We start from the raw sequence: 22,050 nt of genomic DNA, 5'->3' as shown, positions 1-22,050 counted from the left end.
AGTACACAATATGTTTGACATATCTGTCAAAATAGACAATAGTACAACTTCATATCAATTACACAATTGACAGTTTTATCGGAGAGTTTTATTCACTGTGTTCGGACGTATTAGATTCCATTTTCGAAAATTCACATTTTCTAACTGAAAACCGATTTGATTTGCTGAAAAACAGTAAGTGCTTAGCTTTAATTTACATGTTAAAGTCACAAGCCGCAAAGAATATTGATCCATACATAATCTATGTTTTTAGCGAAATACGATAATATTATCAAGGTTTCATATTTGCAAACCTGAGTTGAATTCAAGGACATAGAATGGACATTCAATTGTTTAAATATAACTTAATAAAAAATGTTAACAATTTCGAATGCATGTAGATTAGAAATATTTAACATGTAAATTTCTGTATGTTAATAGTCTTCCAAAATTGCAATTATGTAATAACAGCCATTTAAATTTTGTAACATCTTGTTCAGTTGTGGGAATTTGCAAAAATTAATTTGTTTTTAAATAAATTCTTAGTCTATTATTGTTAGTAAAGAAAAAAAACTACTAATATGTTATAATTATTTTATTATATGTAACATTCACAATTTTTTTTAATTTTATTAAATATTTTCATGATGGCCTGTTTAAAAAACCTCTGGCACATTTCATTTATTTTCAGGCAATTTAATTCCTAGACTTCTGTCACAAAGTTGTATTATAAAAATATTTGGAGTGATTATTTATTAATTCCAAAACACATTAAAATTAACAATTTTTGATTAATGAATTTAAAGTATATATTTTATGTAATAGATTGTTTATCAAATCTATGTTGAGTACAAGGAAAATTGTCAATATAAATATGAATATGTTGTCAATAAAATTATGAATATGTTTTGTGTATTTACATTTGCCACAGTATACTAACTCTTCTCTGCTAGTTCTGCCTGCCTTTGTGAGTGGAATTCATAAATATCCATTCTTGGAAGCAAAAAAATATGGCAAATAAACATACAACAATTTTGTCTTAAAATAATAATGTACATTCAATTTCATACAAGAAAAATTTCTAAAATTAAATCCTATAATCATCATTTATGATAACTATACAATGTCTGAAACTAAGAATTATTAGTTATTTACTAATTGTTATTTTACACAGGGTGATTGGTTATAATTCCTTAAGCTTTAAAGGCAAATATGTAGCTGATTTGGTGCCAATTAATGTATTGTACATCCTATCCAAAAATCAATGGTTTCGAAGACAAGTTCGTTAATGCAGGCCCATTTTTAAATCAGAAATTTCTTTGTAATATTTATAACGAAATATTGCAATCTTAAGTAAGTTTTATCTTATCAGTGAGTACAGCAATAAAAGTTTATCACTGAATGAAAATTTGTTGCTGCATTTTACTCATCTTATGCGATACAAATGCAAAATTAAATAGTCCATCTTTATTGTTATCTGTTTGTTAAGATAAACCATATTATTAATTTTCAATACACCTTTATTTCCAGGTAAATCACTTCTCATTAATCAACTACTACTGTACAAGGTGGTTGGTTACAAATGTAAAAGTTTTGAGATGTGAATGTATTGCTCATTTGTAATCATAATGTATGGTACATCATATCAAAAAGTTGATAGTTACAGAAATAATACATACCAATGGTAATATAACAAAAAGTATTTTAAAAATTTGAGTTCCTACATATTAACCTTAATTATTGTTTACGATTTGTCCATGCAGATCTTGTACTGCCAGTAGTTATTGACCTGGCAAAATCCAGTATAAATATAAAATTAATGTGTGCAAATTTCAGAGTGATCATAGCTTATAGCTATTACACCTATTTCTGATCATACAGTATATAGTTTATCCTCCTCCTCTTATTCGCATTATTGTCCTCATCGTTAAAGGTCATGGTCCCCTGGATACTGAGTAATCTACATGTATTTAGGAGGTTAAACTTAGTGACTGTTTATTTAGATAAACAATAATATAAAAAATAAGTTTTTACAGAAGATACATAATATTCACAATTTAAATCTAATTATTTATGAAAAAATGTGCACCAAAGATTTGATACAAAAGTAATTTAATAGACGTCTTGTCTCTCTCTGCTGGTTTCCTCGACGAGAAGTCTTATTTAAGCCAATCCAACTCCTCGAGAAATTCCACCAAGACTTTGATGTCGCCGGCGATCACGGGGATGCACCTCGGTGAACCAGGATGGGTAACTCTGTAGTGTTACTCTTGTACGACGAAGTAGTACCCTGCACCCCTGGACTGTCTGTAACAAAGGTGTCGGAAGGGTTCGCGACAGCCGCAGCAGGATATTGTTGAGCCGGCAGTTTATGTAGCACACTCGATATGGCCTTTCCGATTGGTCCCACTACCAATAAAGGACTCCGGGTCGTAAACATTCGTCTCCTGGCCAGTTCATTTGCAGCATTGTTGCTTCTGGAGCCGCTGTGACCTTTTATCTACTTATATCTACTTATATCTCCGACGTATATGATATTCATATACATATTTTTAGTTGCCTCCAGTTTTGGGAGTCTCTTTTCCCCCCTGCTTTGTATGGGAACGGGATGTTACAATATCGGGTTAAATATTTTTTAGTGTTTATAATTTTTATTTATCTTTCTCTTTTCATCCTTTACATTTTGATCATCTTTCGCACATCACCTTATTTCCCTCATCTACATTTCTTGTTACTTTCTGTTCTTATTACAGCATCTTTTTTATTTTATTTTTCTTCATTGACGATTGATTTTTAATTTAAATATTTTAATTCGTTGTTTAACTTTTTATTTATTTATTAAATCGATTTTTTATAATATTTTATGTTCTTGTGTGTTTAGTTACCTTACTGTGAGAGAGAATATTAAATAGTCATATTCGGATTACCTTAAATATAATATCAATGAATTATGTCTTGTTGTGTACGTTTGTATATATCGATCGCCGATTTATGAGAAGTGTTGCCGCATTGCGGTTGCGTGAATTCTTCCGCGTCTTCTAGATGTAAGAAATAATATGGTTATAGGAAAACTTATTACTGACGGAAAATATAGTTTTGTACATCTGTTATAATTATAATAAATATACTCTTATTATATCTTCTTATTATCTTGTATAATATGATAAAATTTCTTTTCCGTTGCACAAAGCATATACTATAGTATTCTGTTTAATCCGCTAACTCTCTTTTATCTTAAATCTAGGTTTCTCTACATGAATAACATAAGCTGTTCAGATCATAGAACTTGAAATTGATAATGCCTGTTCATTAAACTATATTTATAGAGAAATCTTAAACTGTTGTCCATGTCAGATTATGGAATACATTACTAGTAGCAATAAGATGCATTAAATCGTTATAAGCTTAAAAAAATCGAAAAGAGCACATCCTTGGATTTGAAAATAAGATATTTAGAGTAGCATTTGTTATTTAGTCGTATTTTTTAACACCTATCACAAGTGTACTGAATATATATGTATATATTTATAATATACATATGTTTATATTTGTATAGTAATGTATGTATTTATATGTAACACTGGAAAAAAGTAAGGCAAATTTGTTAAAATGTAAATACTTCATTTATTCTTCCAAATCATATTCATCCCCTTCAAAGTGATGAAACGCACTTTTGCTAACGCTTTTTTCAGACCTTGAAACAGTCGAAATAGTCTTTTTCCGTCTTTTCTCGTCCAATATCTCTCCGTGCCTAGATGAAATTCATGGTCGCTTAACAAGCCGTGGAGATGGCTTTGTTTGGGATTTTTTACGAGATCTATTCATACCTACCGACATAGCCCAGCCGATTGGTTGGTTGAAGGTCACATAACGCGCAGAACAAGAGGCCACTCGGGTCTTAATGTTTTGGTGTCTAGATCAGGGCCCCTAACGTGGGCAGACATTCTTGTTAAGATCGTTGGAAGACGCTGGGTGCAGATTCCCAATCAGAATTCTATGTAGGAGTCTTAAATCTCGCAGAGAACATGCTGCTACAGAAGAGATAATGGTTTTAAAATTATTATGTATCATCACATTTTTTATCGTTTATATAATTAGATATTTGTATTATTATGTGTCATCACATTTTTATCGTTCATATTATTAGATAATTGTTGTTTTTAATTATTGACATTTGATTATATTTCGCGCCAAATTTGACGTTTATCGTTTTAAAATGTAAAGCGCTCACGTGTCAAATCTAAAACGGGTTTAATTTTTATGTTGTACTACTACTGTGTCACAATTTTTTTTTAATTAATGACAATTTTTTTTTCGCGCCTAATTTGATGTTCATCGCTTTCACTTATCCTCTGTTGATGTCGGCGCTGTTAGCCCGAAGGCTTTTACAGCTTCATCGGAGCTGAGTTCACGAAGCGGAAGGGTCCGTGAACAAAAAAAATGCTTTTACCTATGTAACGATGTAAAGCGCCCACTTGTTAAAATTAGAACGGAATTAGTTTTATGTTGTTCTACCCGGTGACTATTATACTTTTACATTAATGACAATTTGTTTTTTTCGCGCCAAATTTGACGCGTATTATTTTTAACTATGTAAAGAGCTCACGTGTCAAAATTAGAACAGGTTTGAGTTTTATGTTGTTCTACTGCATTACAATTGTTGTTTTAAATTATTGACATTTTTTTTTCGCGCCACTTTTGCCGTTTATTATTTTTAATTATATAAAGTGCTCGAATGTCAAAATGGAAACGGGTTTAAATTTTATGTTGGTCTACAGCGTTACAATTGTTCTTTTTAATTAATGACAATTGTATATTTTCGCGCCAAATTTGAAGTTTATTATTTTTAATTTTATACAGTACTCAAATGTCAAAATTGGAACGGGTTAAGTTCTATATTGGTCTACAGTATTACAATTATACTTTTAAATTATTGACAGTTTGTTTTTTTCTCTTCGCGCTAAATTTGAAGTTTATTATTTTCAATTATATAAGGTACTCAAATGTCAAAATAGGAACGGGTTTAAGTTTAGTTTGTTCTAATGGATGACAATTGTTCTTCTTAATTAATAACAATTGATTTTGTTTCCGCGCTAAATTTGATATTCATTGTTTTTAATTATATAAAGAGCTCACGTGTCAAAAATAGAACGGCTTTTAGTTTCATGTTCTACTGCATAACAATGCAGATAATTAATGCTAATTTATTAAATATATTATAAATATAATAGGTTATTTTATACCACGCAGTATGTTGGGGTTCAAACTAGCCTGTGATTGTTATATTCCAAATAAATTCTTTTAAGAAATAATTCACGATATTATGAAAAAATATATTTTTATCTCTGTCTTTAAAATTTTATCACTATGTTTAACTATTACTATTTATAAAACTATATTTGTAAAAAGCAACTGTTGAGTTTCCTGCCGGTTCTCAGCAGAACTGCCTTCCGAGCCGATGGTAGCTTCATGTACGGAAAACAATGCTGACATTTTATGTTAATTGATTCGAAAGTGCTTGTAGCAGACTATTTGAATGAAGAATATTTTGATTTTAATTCGACACTGCATCGACTTGATACGAATAACAACGCTTATAACATTTCCGTGTTTATAAATATTTGAATGTTGGCACTTCTGTTACTGCGTATTGGTTTTATGATCAACCTAAATATTCTGTTAACTTATTTACACAATGATTTGAATATCCCTCTGTTTATCTTTGTGGGGTAACATCTAGCATCCATGAAATTTTATACTACAGAATGCACTATTCGTGCAATATACATATACTGTGAGGTATAGGCCTCCCCCAAATATCGTTACGATGAGCGGTCCATATATATATTTATAAAGACATTGTCTTCGCAATTTTAATCTAAATTATTAAAAATCCTAACAATAACACAGTGATAAATATAAATTACAATACAGTTGTGTATTTTATACAAAAAATAAAAATAATAATAAAAAGAAGCAAATGATACTTGTTGTAACAGCTCCTAATAGATACCGGACTGTTTGTATTTCGTGCGACAGAGATAACGCTCTACAAAGCCGAAATTAGCCGATTATCTCTTTCCAAAGGTCGATGTGCAATATTTATCGCCAGGTACTGTATGTCTAATAATGTAAGTTAAAAAATAGTTTAGTTATAACTTTTCAGTTGCGACGTTTTGCTTAAAGCGCGTGAATATCGTGACGTAATCGGAATGGGCTAAGACCAATATTCTTATTATATGCAATATTGGTGTCATACGGCATGTATACGTTCTTATAGAATAGATGATGAGAATGTAAATAATTTCATAATAATGTTATTTGCGTTTATATTTACATAGATAAGATTGTCATCAAGGTCGGGAGACACAATTTGAAATCGCTTCAAACATGCTGTGAGATGAGCCTGTATATCACCTAATATTTAGTGACAATAAATGTATTACTACTCGGGAATTTAAATTTCGGAATCTTTAGCAAATTCTTTATCTGTACAGGTTGATTGCGTACTATAATCACCTATATACCTGTTTCCAATCATACTGTATAAAGTGATCGCTTTAAAATTTTTTCTTTTAAAATGAGACTCGCCAGTAACTTTTAGTAGCATCAGCAGGGACAGATAATAAACAATAATTAATTTCAATATGTAGTTATACAAATTTTTAAAAAGTTTTTCTTATTTATTGTCATCACTTCATTTGTTTTTCCTGTGGTCATTGGTTTTTGGACAAGACTGTATACACTGTAGCCATAAATACTGTAACAAAAAAAAAACTAAGAAAGAAACTAATATATAGCTGCTTCCGCTATGCAGCAGTAGTCATGCAATGAAGTGCACCGCCCACCAGTCCGCTGATAACGGTAAAGGTGAGCCGAGTGAGCTCACTCGGTGTTTGGCACTGGTCGGTCTTACATCTCCTGAGGATGCCCCGTGGATGGGTGAAACACGTGTACAGTAGATTAACGGTGGTAGTTGTGTTTTGTATTGTTTACCGCACGCGCATTTATTAGCGGGCGGGCGGGCGGTACAATTCATTGCATGACTACTGCTGCATAGCTGAAGTAGCTATATATTAGTTCCTTTCTTAGTTAGGATGGACTTCCGCGAGGTAACGCCTGATTCTATAAGATATTTAAATTTTTTAAAAAGTATCACCGCATTAATCTACTAAGGTTGACCGAAAGACGTTTTACTTTCAATTTATAAATCAGTAGGAATAAATCGAAATAGAAGGTGCGTTGTTTGCAGTGCAAATGGTAAAAGACGGGAATTTAAGTAAGAACGTAAAAATTGTAGTGAGGTCTTATGTGTAGATCTCTGTTTCAAGATTTATCACAGTAAAATCAATTACTAAGAATTACCCTAACTTCTATTTTCAATTAATATACCAGTAAAATCTTTAAATATGTAACACAAATGAGAAAATTCGAACATCAGCCTACCGCCATGCAATGTGCACATTTCGCGGCGCACATGCCCAGTTCAGTAGCATCACTTCGGCGGAAAGTACTGCGGTAAGGAAAGGGTTAATGCACTAGTTAGTGCAGTTTAGTTTCAAGCTCACCGAAGGGAACACGGTATTTCTCTTTAGCACGATCGTTCGGGGTTCGATTCTTGTAACATCTAGTATGGGGTGGGCCAAAAATTTTTGCAAATAGTTTTGCAACGAGTTTTCCTAAGTTTACGTAGTCGATTACAGGAGTGCCAACGGCGAGACGGAGCACATCTCGACGATGTAATTTTTAAAAAATAAATTTTAATAAATGATAATTACGGTAAATAAATTATAAACAAAATAGCATTTGTACTTTTATTTCTACAGATGTTTCAAAAGTGCAAAAATTTATGGCCCACCCTATATATATACAAATCTTCTCTTTACGCGACAATATTAAAAGATTACAATAAAAAATTTAATGATTTTGTTAAAAACCTTCCTGTTTTATTTTGATTCGAAAAACAAAGTACTTATTAAAAAAATTCTTTATTGAAGATTTTTAATTTTTTTTTCAGAATATGTCTGCTGAGAAGAGGATAGACATCACGCAACCCTTGTGGGACCAGAGCACCTTTGTGGGTCGCTTTCGACACTTTGCTTTCATATCCAATCCTCTCCTTACTTTTGTACCTGAGAAACAGCTTTATGAAGCGAAGGACCTCTACATGAAATATAAGTAAGTGTAAGCAATACTCTACTACTACTCTCTCTTACTCTACTCTACTCTTGCTTACTTATCTTTTTATTTAATGGAATCAGGCGTTACCTTGCGGAAGTCCATCCTAAGTAAGAAAAGGACCAATATTTAGCCACTTCCGCACATGCAGTAGTCGTGTAACAAAGTGCACCACCCGTCAGCCCGCTAATAAATGCGTATGCGGTAAACAATGCGAATTACACAACCGCCACCGTTAATTCACTCAACACGTGTTTCACCCCTCCACGGTACATCTTCAGGAGTTATGTTACATTGATTAGTGCCAAACACAGAGTGAGTTCAGTCCGTTGTCGCTTTGTTATTTATATGCCACCTCCTCCCCCACTACAACTCTTAATACTTGTTAATATTTTCTCGAGCACCCAAAATTTTTATGCAATCCTTTATAAACTTTATAGGAATGGCCAGGAGCCTTCAGGTACAACAATGGCGCAAGTGGTAAGAGCTAAACAGCTGTACGAGTCCGCCTTCCACCCGGACAGCGGGGAACTCCAAAATGTGTTTGGCCGAATGTCCTTTCAAATGCCAGGCGGTTGTCTGGCCACTGGCGCTATGCTACAATGGTACAGGTTAGTATTATTAATACAAAATACAATACGCACAAAAGACACAAAGTTATAATAATAATACACCTATTCCCTGATTTACACAGTACTTGTTTTACACGGTTTTCGCAAAAAATTTGGAGCAATTGTTTATAACCGATTTTATTACCATCTCTCATAATGTAAATATTTCTGCTTCAAACATCGAATCGGCACAAATAACTTCGAGTGATGAAAGTGAATTAGAACCTTCGATTCCGAAAAAAAGAATGAGAGTAATTTCTGACAGTGATAAAGGATAATAAAACACCTTTGGTTTTAGTTTTTGTTCTTCTGTTTAATGTATTATAATTAAATAAAAAAAACTGTTTCCGTAATATATTAAATATTTTAACTTGTCAATGCATTTAATTTTTATTTCTGTGTACACCTAAAAATATTGAAAAAAAAAATCACAACTGTTAAATGGCAAAATTATGCATTTTCTGCAAGCTTTTCGATTTACACAGTTTGACTTAAAAAAAAATAATTTTTGAATTACACGTTTTTCACAGGAACGTATCAACCGTGTAAATCGGGGGATAGGTGTACATGTAAAAATAAAACTGAAAGAACTATACCGAGATGATGGTAGCTTACTAATTATAAGGTTATGCGAATGCTAGACGTGTTTTGAACTAATGACAAAGCGGAGGTTCTATTTTGAGATGTAATTTCAGAGCTTGACTACTTATTGAGAAGTATTGCCTTTAGCCGTGGCTCAAAGAGTGAGATTGAAAATATACCTGGAACGATGTTTCTCAGATCAGCGACGGCGGTGGTGTTCTGGCAGTGGGTGAACCAGTCGTTCAACGCGCTGGTAAACTACACGAACAGGAACGCCAACGCACCGCTCACCACCACCCAGATGGGCGTGGCGTATGTGTCCGCCATGACAGCCGCCATGTCCACAGCGCTCACATTCAAATTCGTTATCCAGAAACGCGCCACCAACCCCATCTTGGCGGTGAGATTTATTTATTCCAATACCTTTCTTTATTACAGATTTGCAATACGCGGCTCTTGATTATGCGGCTCGCAATTATTGTTTTTAAACGGTTTTATTTAGTTCGACCCGTACGGAATTTATTTGGATCAAAATTAGAAATTGAAATTTAAGCACCTTCCCGTTGTCAGATTGATCTGAAATTTGATACACACATTTAATTTAGATGACAATACAATATAATAAAATCAATAACATTATAAATCTAAGATGGCCGCCGATACAAAATGGCGGATTACGTATTTTTCCTTAACCCCCTCAATATGAGTATTAAATGAAAGGGCTACACTAGTAAAACACGATAATTATGTCAAAATTTTAAATTCAAGATGGACGCCGTTCCAATATGTCGGACTAGGTACATATTTTTCCACAACCATCACAATATGGGTATCAAAAAACCGTTTAATTTAAAAGTTTTTTAAATGTATTTTTTATCTATCCCTGCTGAATATATACTGCCAAAAGTGATTGCCTATATGTCTGGATTCTTATAAATATCACTCTCACTCACTCGTCACTCTGTGATTGGCACTAATAGGTGTAACATAACTCCTGAAGATGCCCCGTGGATGGGTGAAACACGTGTTGAGTGATTTAACGGTGGTAGTTGTGTAATTCGCATTGTTTGCCGCATGCGCATTTATCAGCGGGCTGGCGGGCGGTGCATTTTATTGCACGACTACTACTGCATTGGCGGAAGTAGCTATATATTGGTTCTTTTTCTAACTTAGGATAGACTTCCGCAAATTAACGCCTGAATCCATTAAATATCTTATAGATAAATAAATTCGGAATATCAAAGTTAATAAATTATACAGCATGTTTGAAAATACGTGTAAAATATTTAAAACTTTTAATTGACAAATGAGCATTTACCACTTTAAAAGCTTTTACATCTATAACTAATCACCCTTTATAGCAAATGGCTGGCATACGTATACTCGCTCTCCAGAGGTTAATTGTTTTCATGCAGTAATCATTAATTTTGTTGATCAATCACCCTGTATAATTTGTATCCAATTTATTATGACCTATACAATGACTTGCAGGCGACATATTCATAGTTTACTGCGTAACATTGGATTCTCCAAGTAATCATGTATTTTGACAGAGATTCGTGCCGTTCGTGGCGGTGGCGGCTGCCAATTGGGTCAACATACCGCTCATGAGGCAGAACGAAATTTTACTGGGTACGTACAGTGTTGCCATTATAATATTTATTCAATTGAATCAGACGCTATTTTGTAGAAGTCCATCCTAAGTAAGAAAAGGACCAATATTTAGCCACACACATGCAGTGGTAATCGTGCAACAAAGCGCACCGCCCGCCAGCCCGCTGATAAATGCGCATGCGGCAAACAATGCGAATTACACAACTGCCACCGTTAAATCACTCAACACGTGTTTCACCCCTCTACGGGGCATCTTCAGAAATTATGTTACACCGATTAGTGCCAAACACAGAGTCCATTTAACCGCTTGCATTGTTGGTAAAACCAAAGTTCACTCTGTTGCATGACTACCACTGCGTGTGCGGAAGTGGCTAAATATTGGTCCTTCATTAATCCTTTTTAATTATAATATTTATTTGATAGACACTTAAAGCGAAGGTAGTCAAACATTTTTGTACGAGGGTAGAAGTGAAACAAAATGCCAGATTGATATTTTTTTTATTTTCGATCTCATTGAAAAGCTTGTAGTTACTTTAGGGACCATTGGAGAGTGCTCGGAATCTCTCTACAACATCTAAGTATTCGTTTTGAGTTTTTTGCATTTAAAAATCCAATTTTGTTTTGATTTATATTTTGTTTACACACTTTTATTGCTCTCTTTCTACGTCTCTTTCTCTTTTTTTACACTTTTTGATTATTCTAACGGAAGCGTTCTAGTGTCGACTGGAGAGCTGAACGCAACTTAAGCGCAGCAAATTGACAAGTTGATATGGCAGTAGGCGTATAGCGCGCAGCATAGATGGTCATTGAGACGTTGAGGTTCTGGAGCAGTGTAGTACCTCTTAGAACGTAGACATATAACCTTCCAATCGTTTCTACTGAAAATGAAAGCCTACTATGGCTGATATACAGTTAAATAATTATAATGGATATTTTTTTTTAATTTCTAATCCAGTAAGTCGATTAAAGTCGATTGTATGGACCTTTCTGTGACTCGCTGAACAAAGTTGACGACGCCTGACTGTATAAAGATATATGCTTTACTAGAAATATTAGTTCCATTTGCTAAGTGTGAAGTTGAGGAACGACTTTTTGCTTTTTAAACCTCCAAGGAACAGGTCAGAAACGTAACTGTATTTCAATAGTGTTTAAAGTCCAAAACCTGTCATACAAAAATATAGTATTGTTACAAAATAATTAAAAAAGCATTTATATTTTCTAAAGAAGTGTTTCCCAACGTTGGACCCACGCCATATACGGGGGCTATTCGATTGTTAAGGGGAGCAATTTGAAAGTGGACTTTACACGAGTTTAACCCTTTCGCTTTAATATAAATATTATGTATGTTAAATTTCAGATGAGAACATAAAGAAAGGTTAATCCTCAAGCAAAAATAAATTAAATTTTCGTCACGCCTTAGTGCATTAATAAAAAATAATTATTTTTTAATTTTCAGGTTTGAATGTCGAAGACGAGAACGGAAAAGTGATTGGAAAGTCCCAAATAGCGCCTGTGAAAGGGATATCCCAAGTGGTCACCTCTAGGTAGGTATACAACCATTTTTAATAACAAATTTGTTAAAAGATGATCATACTATTTAATACGTCGTGTAAAAAATAACCACCTACCCACAAAAATCTAAAATAAAATCGCAAAAATAATAATAAACGTCTGAGTAATGAGTATTAACCCATTACCGCCCTCTGTACCTGCACAGGTACAACTACTTAATCGATAAATTATGTATTTTATCTGTGGTAAGTGTTGAAAGTAGTTAGTAATTACAAATCTAGTTGACACTAGTTACCATATAATAAATAAAAATAGGCGGTGGCGCGAAAACAAATGTCACTTATTTTGTAATAAAATACGGAGTCCAGACACGACATACAAGGTAAGATTATTTTGTTGGTTTTTATCAAAAATAGTGAAATATTTCAACTTCTTTTTTTATTTTTATGGAGTCTATTTATTTGTGTTGGTAATAATAACATAAGAATTAAAGCTTATTACAAAACTTGTAAAGTAGGGTTTGTTTCATTTGTTGTACACAAGCGGGTACAGCGGGCAGATTCGTACTAAAATTTCGTTTTGTTTACACTATTACTTATAAGTTAAAATGGCAAATCGGAACGTATTTACCAGTTATAAGAGACTGGAGGAAGCCTTTGAATCAATTATGGCTGATGAAAGCAATGATGAAGAGTACGATATGGTATTAGTGCCACCAGATCCGGCTGTGGTGAGTGATGAGGAAGAAGATAATGAAGATAATTTGGCGGCTTCAAGATTCCCTATGGACGTTCCAGGGACTACTGAGGTAGGTCGGCGTCATCCTGACTACGATGTTTCGGAATTGAGCGACAGTGATGATGAGCCGCTAAGACCTATTCCTGCAAAACGTGCCAAAAAATGTGATGTACATTTACCTGTATGGAGGAAAACTCAGCCAACCTATAGTTCTACTTATGAAATTACCGATATGATATGAAGAAGAAGCCTAGGGCGGAATATGATTATAGTTTTGATACAAAGAATGAGATAACTATGGTACGTTGGAAGGACAATAATGTCGTTACAATGGGAACTAATTTTGATGACATAGAGCCTCTGGGCAAAGTCAAACGATGGTGTAACACCAGAAAGCAAAAGGTTGACGTAAATATACCTAAAATGTTTGTCAACTATAACAAAGGAATGGGTGGAGTTGAATAAATGGATCAGTCTATCAGCCTTTATCGGATTTCAATAAAAGGAAAAAAGTGGTGGTGGGTTATATTTACCTATTTGTTAGATATGGCGATATCAAATGCTTGGCGACTACATGCTTTGCTCAGTAAAACTAAACAAGAGATAACTTACATGGACCAGTTATCTTTCAGACGAATTATTGCACGGACTTATTTACGTCCAACGGAAACTATGAGCCGTCCGTCATCCTCAGCGGCACTAGGGGGTCGGAACAATAATGGTCATAATCCTGAACGGATAGAAAACCCATTGCGATGTGTTATCTGTCACCAAAGAATTCGCTGGCGTTGCGAAATATGTTTGAAAACGCAATGTGTTGAACGACCTTGTTTCAAACAATTTCACTCCTAAAGCGCCCATTGTACACGGCTGAGTACACCCCTAAAACTTGATATGTAAATATATTTTTTTCATTTTATCTTCTTATATATCATAATATATCCCTTATGGACTAATAAATAGAAAAACAATAGAAAAATATACTGCAGTTTCATTTTGGGCGTTAATGGGTTAAACAATATATATATTTATATATATATATATATATATATATATCGTTACAAATATAGGAGCATGTTTGCTCCTTTGTAATATTAACCGGCAGTGCATTCCCTCTGCCCGGTTTTTGATTTTGTCTTGATGAACATATTCAAAATTTTAATACATTATCTCTCATTCATATTATATAAAAATATGTAAAATGTATTATACCAATTTATTATTAACAATAAGAAATATACATGAATCACGTTCCTTACAGGATCGTAATGTGCGCTCCGGGGATGCTGTTATTACCAGTAATCATGGAGAGAATAGAACCCAAACCCTGGATGCAGAGAATCAAGCGTGGTCACATCCTGGTCCAAACCGCCATAGTGGGCATGTTGTAAGTATAACCACAGCAAACACATATCGTTTCAAGTTGTCCACTGCTGAACAGTCAAGCCCGAAATATAGACCGCGTTTAATAATTGGTCTGAATTTGACAATTGTGTCAAGTCCAAAAGATAGTCCGACTTGGATATTCGTATCAAGTTCAACAAAAGGTCTTAGTTCAACTATCGTATCAAAACTAAAAAAGTCTCGAAAAAGACTCTTTTAGATTGTGTTCAAACGTTTTACTGACTCCAAAAAAGATCTAGGCCTCCCAAACATATCTAGACTGTAAACCGATACATAGACTCGCGAACTTTTCGTATTGAAGTTATTATTGGATATTAGAACGTGGCTGGTGACACTAAAAATATAATTATATATTATAGAATATGTGTTCAAATAATTATTGTTTACTTTCAGCCTTACATTCATGGTTCCGACCGCCTGTGCACTGTTCCCGCAGAGATGGTGAGTATATATCTATTGGCATAGCGGTGCCGGCACCGCTGTACCGCGCCTTAGGTATGCGCGCGGCGGGACGGGTGAAGGGGAGAGTATCCTCCGGTCCGATGCATCAGTTTCTCAAGAATCGCAAAGTCGGAGATTATGCTCTTCCCCACCTCCCTGCGCTTTACTAAGGCGCGGTACAGCGGTTTCGGTAGCAATGTAGTATACATTCTTCACATAACAGATGCATTACATCAGGTAATCTGTAATGAATTAAAGTCAGTTTAGTCACCAGGAGTTTAAAAATTATCTGTCTGACTTCCAGTCTATATATAGCAGTATTACGTCCTTTAAATAGAAAATTTGGTTATTGCAGTATATACAGGATGATTGTTATTGGTATAAGTTTTAATAGGATGAGTGAATAGCTTATTTACTGTCAAAAATAAATGGTTTCATAAATAATAAATACTAAATAATGATAAACAAGTAAGAAAATGCGTCTTCATAATTTGTATTAATACATATTAAGGACGTATTATTTAACTTATTTCATAGTGATCACGTTATCTCTCTCTCTCTCTCTCTCTCTCTTTTAAAGCTTTTTCACCTATAACCAGTCTATTTAAATAAAAATACTGTATTAACTGAATGGATCGATTATTATATTAACATTTTCCTTAACCGCTTGGGTAGGTTTTAATGGAGAGGAAAAATAAGAAAATTGCATGAAAAACAATAAAAAATATTATCTTTTGCCATGCGGCCATAGTTAATTAAATCACTTCTCATACATATTTCATATAGTTATATATTTGGTCATGAAGGTATACTATTTTAAATTATTCATACAAAAAGAAACAGATATACCATCATTGTAAATACCCTGCTAATAGATGGCAGATATACATAATTATAATATTAAAATTAAGATTCACATAAATAACACGTAAAAAGAAAATTGAAAAAAAAAGAGTTAGTTTAAGGTATCTGCCGGTGTAGGGTACGAGTGTATGGCGACTGTAAATAATAAAAACAAACTTATAGAAATCTCTGTCTACCCTTTTTTGATTTGTGTTTTTTTTTGCTACAGCAAACTATCTATTGATACAATAAAGCGTTTTGAAAAGGAGAACTATGAAGAAATTGTTAAAAACACAGACGGAAAACCACCGCAGTATGTCTACTTCAACAAAGGCCTATAAACATAAGTAATATATAACATACTTACATATACATGTATGTAAAATCGCAATAATCGATCTGATAAACACTTTTCTGTAGTATTCCGTTAGCCGGGCGCAAATTAATGTCACAGAATATATATAAATAATAAACACGTTTTGATATTTGTATAATAAGATACAAATTTAAATTAATTAATTCCACTTAATAATGAAACTTTTTGATAATCTGTGACATATTAAAATATTTGAAATATATTCGATTCGCAATTAAATAAATATTTCAAAGTAATACAAATGTATTAATTGTACTTTAAGATATTTATTTGTAGTACCCGGCGATATATTGCACATCGATCTTTTCTCGTTATTTCTGTTGCACGAAATATGATTGACAAAACGTCACATAGGTAGTGTGAGACAGAGATAGTGCTCTACGAAGCCGAAATTAGCCGATTGTCTCTTTCCGAAGGTCGACGTACAATATTTATAGCCGGGTGCTGTAAAATATATGTACAATATTACAAAATGTTTACATTAATTTTAATTATTATGGAAAACATTTAATATCTCTTAATAATTAAAGAATAATGATTATTTAGTCAATAATTTATAAAAAATTAAAACATTTACGTAACGACAATAACTTTTTAAATTAAATAACAAAATAATAAGAGTCACTAGTCCCTTGATCTAAACTGGAGTTACCAAATTTAGTTGACATTTCGTTTTTAATTGGCAACATTTGCGCCCGGCAAAAGGGGAACTACCCACAATTCATGTAGTAAGGGAAAAATGTTTCCTGAATTTCCTAATCTTGAAAGATATAGCAATAATTTTAGTATTAAGTGTAGTAGATATTTGCTTTGACATTCTAAAGCAAATGATATGGCTATTTAAAAATTCATTTATTGTTTTAAATCAAACTAGTTTTAAGTAAAGGTTTCATAGGACGTGATATGCTTAAAATGTAGGTTTAATAGAATAAGCTATTACATAACACTCAAAGTTACTACACACTGTTTATATTTAATTAGTTAACAAGATTGTAGTTCAGAAGACGTTGAGTTGCCAAGTGACGTCATAATAAACGTCACCTCTGACAGCTGTCACTTTTGTTGTCATTCTAGTGTTTCCGTTCGGAAATTCCGCAGTTTATATAAAAGAAATGTTTTCAGTTTAGGTTCTCTTTGACATTGCAAATGGATTGTTAATTTGATTTTTATTTAATAAGTCAAAACTCTTTTCAGTGTTGCTAGTAAAGGAAGTCGTAGTATAATTTAAAAAATCATTAAATATACATGACTCTAAAGTAAACAATGGTTAATCAATTTTCAAACTAAAACAAACGACAAAAAATATTTTTATTATTTTTAATTAACAGTTCTTCATACTAATAGTGGCAACAATGTAATTATATAAAAAAGACAATAAAGTAACCTTTTTTTAATCGTCTCTTTTCGACGAAATATTTAAGCCTCTATCAAATATCCTATTTACATGTTATAGAGAATGCCTACCATCATTTCAGGGCTCCATAAAAATCTATTGTCTTATTAATTTTTCTTCGCAGTTTCAATGAAATTTAAATCTTTTCATATTACATGCATGACACATTGATTTTAAATTTATATTTATATGTTTGTGCTTAAAGACAATAAATAAAATAAAAAAATCCTCTATAGTGTTCATTCAGTATTTGAGAAAAAGGAGTTCAATAAAGTAGATAATAAAATTTACTAATAAGTTGTTACATTTTATATCTATGGCAACACTGTTATTGTTATGGCACAGATAAATAATATCTGAAGGAATTGTTATAAATAATTGTTTAGCCGTGTGTAAAATTGGACATTGTCCAAGATAATCAAACTTACGTTTTATTGCTATAAGCATATTAATGAAAGGTCAATTAATGATGTAAATCCAATGTATGTTAGTTGAATCATTATTAGATATTGTATAAGTTTTTTCCGCTTTGATTTAAAACTAAACTGTAATGTAGTCTAAATGAATATAATAGTTTTGTGCTTTGTCTTTATATGCTTATAAATTGTTTGTTTTTTATTTATATACTTTGTAGTATTATTAGCTAGAAACGCTATCAAAGATTTTTACGTATTATTTTATATATTTACTTCAATCATAAACAGATATCGGATATATATATATATATATATATATTTATATATATATATATATATATATATATATATATATATATATATATTTAACATGAAAAGTACTTTTGTATGAGAAAATTAAATAATTAATATTATTCATTTATTTTTCATAAATAGCCTATAGACTATGTGATAGTTCGGCTAATTTATATTACATAAAATAAAAATGATTTCAAATACTAATTATAATTTAAATACGAGAAATATGGAAGTATAAATTAAGAAGAAATATAATATAGAGATTCCGGTGGCAGAATTCGGATTTCAAATTCAAACTTTTCTATAACCGTCACGCGTTGGAGGGTGGGAGGGGCAGCGTTAGCTTCCTAAATCGTGCGGGTTTTTTTAGTCACAATGACGCATTGGACGCGAGCACTACTCTCGTTCGCAATCGAAGCGTTTAAAAATATCCTAAAATTTTAAAATCTTTTGAATACTTTGACGAAATATATAAAATGTTTATAAAAATTAAAACAAATCCTAAAAATTTCATGGTATTCAATTTTACAATAATATGATTTTTTTTTAAATTTTTCAGTGAATAATTTGTATTGTTAATAAATATATATATATCCGATATCTGATTATGAACGTCTGCATCTGTGATTATAAATAATATTTTTTTAAATAAAGATTGTAATAAATGTTTATTATTACGCCTTATAATCAACGGTTATTGAGTCTTTTTTTTATAAACTCCGAAACATTATACGCGCAGCCTAATTACAACACTACCTTTCTTATATTTATTAATATCGTGCATATAGACCAGATTTTATTCAGTTGTAAATTACAAAAAATTGTGGACATATCCGTTATTCATAATAACAGTCAAAGTAATATAGTTATATAGAAAAGACATTATCCTTTTTTAATTTTATCTGTGCAACAATATATATCTATGAATGTATCAAAGGTTGGGACCTTTGATACATTCATAGATATATATTGATGATATATATTACTTTTTACATGTCATAGAGATTACTTGCCATTACCTTTTTTTTGCATATTACATGTATTACATATTGACTTTAAATTTATAATTTTTTGCTATATGTGCTTAAAGACAATAAATAAAATATCATAATTGTTCTACTGTGTTAATTAAGTATTGTGACATAAAAGGAGGTAAATAAAGTAGATATTCATTACTTATTAGATTGTTACATTTTATATCTATGGCAACACTTGTTATTAGAGATTGTCATATATACATATTAGGGGGACCCGAAAATAATGACGTTTCTGCGCATGTCGATATTTGATTGTCATTTAGTAGTTCATTATGTACTTGGAAGACGTTGTATACTAGATGGCAAAAGGTTGTTGATAACGAAAGTGAATATATTGTTGATTAGAAATAAAAACTTCTTAAACATGTAGTCGTGTGAATTTAACTTAAAGCGACGTTACTTTCCGGTCTCCCTAATATATATATATTAATGTATGTGTGCGTATATGTTGTATATTAGAGCATCTACGAATTTTTGCTTTTATTAGTGTTCGGAGCAAGTCGGGCGGTTTCCCTATATATATGTATATGCCGCATACAAGTTGTTCAATAAACTAACGTCTGAAATCCGGTGATATGTGAGATACAATGTAATCTTATAAAATTAATCCAAAATAAAAAAACTTGCTATTTTATATACAATTACATTCTGTTGTCTGTGGTTTTAAAAATAATAAGTTTGTATATGTAGTCATTATATTAGAAATAATATGAATAGGACTTACAACATTAATATACTTTTGTTAATGGCATTAATTTAAAATGTAAAATTGTTTTTTTTATCCTTTTATTTTCGGATCTGACGTTGCTTTATGGGACATCGTGCATTGTCGTGTCTCAAAATTTCCGGAATACGGAATACTTTCGAACGAAAGACAATTCTATGTTTTTTCCTAAATATTTACACAACGATCAATGTAAAAATGATCTAATTTTAGGTTTATATTACCGTGTTTATTATTTACCTGTTGGATTTCGCTTAGTATATTTATAAATGGCAAAAAAATTTTTGTTTATTGTTTAAAATAATTAATTTTATTTACATTTATTGACGGTTATTTTTGATGTCGATATACATAAATATATTTATATATACGATTGGAAAATGTATAGGATATTTTTGTTGAATAGGAAATCATATTTATTTGTGATTGTTTTTTTTTCAAATAATTCGTGAACGAATTCATCCTGTATGTACATTCCATTCTAATTTACTTAATAATATTTTATTTTGAATTCTGCATTATATATATTTTTTAAATAATTATTTAATATTTTTTTTATAAAAAATGTCAATTTTTTTAAATGTTTTTGGCCTGTTTATAAAAATATTGAAAAAATACGTTCAAATAAATTTTAACTAGGTTTTGAAAATACAGATAATATATGACGTCATCATTCTTCATTAATATATTTGGTTAAAAAGATTAAACTGTGTGCCCGAGTGTTTATTTATAAAAGTGAATTTTGTAATTCTCTGTCCTTTTGAATCGACGATTATTTTATAATTATAAGTAGCAAGCTACTACCGGCTCGGTGCTATAATCTGTTGAAAAGAGTTGGTCATAAATAAAAAAATCATTTTGCCGGGTTTTCATTTTAAAATGCTTAAAATAAATATTATTTTGCTTCAGATGTCTTTAATTTTTTAATATATTAAATAAATAATTTTTTTATACAAAATAAATTTTGAATTATAATAAATTTAAAAGTGAAACGACTTCTAATGAATAAACTTCTTTATCTTGGGACAGTGACGTCATAATGCGAAAAGAAGTCAATTGACACTGTTCTATATATATTTTAAATAAGTTATTAAAGTATTTGTAAAGAAACTAGTTTCTTTAATAATTTTGTTTCGTATTGTGCAGCGCTTATTTTAATGTCGGTAAAGCAGTTCATGTTTAATCTTGACACTTCATAGATGGCGCTGTTAACAATAATGTTATGATGGCTTTCATTGCGGTACAGTCGGTAAAGCAGCTGGTATTTGAGATGTTATTGCTAATTTGAAATATTGCAAAATTTTTAAAAGGAATCGACAAATTAAATAATAAACTTTACACGATGGAACAGCTCAGTTGCTGAACGAGCTATCGAAAGGGCAAGAGCTCTGTAGACAAAGGATACTGGTGGACATAGCCCAGCGGGTTGGGTAGTTGGAATGACAGGGGGATAAGCCACGTTATACGAATCCACCCTGAAGGGAGACAGATCACATTATTAAGGTTGTTGAAAGAAATTGGATGTCCGTTTGCAGCCTGGCCTATTGAAAAACTCTGACCTATGTCCAGCTGTGGACTTGTGATTACTAAAATGATGATGAAATGTAATATTCTAATTGGCTTCATATTTTAACACTTGTGTCGTTTCACAGCCTTGAAATCTTTGTGAAGGTAATAATAATTTTAATCTATGTTTCGTATGTATTTAGTATAATAATGTCGAAGCATTTTCTAACATATGTAATTAATTTTAACGCTCAGAATTTGTTATCAATTGTATTGTATGTTATAATTTGGTTTTCCTTATTTATAATTCGTTATATTGTTTGCCTGTTAATTGTAATACATAAGCAATTAAATTATTATTGTAAGAGAGACAATAAATGTGTTAAATGTGTTTCTAGT

At 31.8% G+C, this 22,050-nt stretch overlaps 1 protein-coding gene across 1 annotated transcript; it reads left to right on the top strand.

Moving 5' to 3' along the window:
* The first annotated feature begins 83 nt into the window (after positions 1-83).
* On the top strand, positions 84-16,368 carry Sfxn2 (sideroflexin 2). The gene is made up of 9 exons (XM_068761124.1): positions 84-174; positions 7,997-8,157; positions 8,598-8,768; positions 9,549-9,750; positions 10,904-10,982; positions 12,421-12,508; positions 14,476-14,601; positions 15,012-15,059; positions 16,132-16,368. Exons 2-9 carry the CDS (start codon positions 8,000-8,002, stop codon positions 16,241-16,243), a joined length of 984 nt encoding a protein of 327 aa, XP_068617225.1. The 5' UTR covers positions 84-174; positions 7,997-7,999; the 3' UTR covers positions 16,244-16,368.
* The last annotated feature ends 5,682 nt before the right edge of the window (positions 16,369-22,050 follow it).

Source organism: Battus philenor, unplaced genomic scaffold (genome assembly GCF_028537555.1).
Source record: "Battus philenor isolate CCGP_79_NKW_IND1 unplaced genomic scaffold, ilBatPhil1.0.hap1 SCAF_14, whole genome shotgun sequence".
NCBI lineage: Eukaryota > Metazoa > Arthropoda > Insecta > Lepidoptera > Papilionidae > Battus > Battus philenor.
The sequence above is the reverse complement of the archived record's forward strand: the minus strand, read 5'-3'. Positions and strand labels throughout refer to the sequence as shown.

Excerpts from the sequence above, each read along its gene's own strand:
- Sfxn2 (XM_068761124.1), top strand. The coding sequence starts at position 8,000 with ATGTCTGCTGAGAAGAGGATAGACATCACGCAACCCTTGTGGGACCAG. Across the intron at positions 8,158-8,597 it reads GACCTCTACATGAAATATAA|GAATGGCCAGGAGCCTTCAG; the intron begins GTAAGTGTAAGC and ends TAAACTTTATAG. Across the intron at positions 15,060-16,131 it reads GCACTGTTCCCGCAGAGATG|CAAACTATCTATTGATACAA; the intron begins GTGAGTATATAT and ends TTTTTGCTACAG.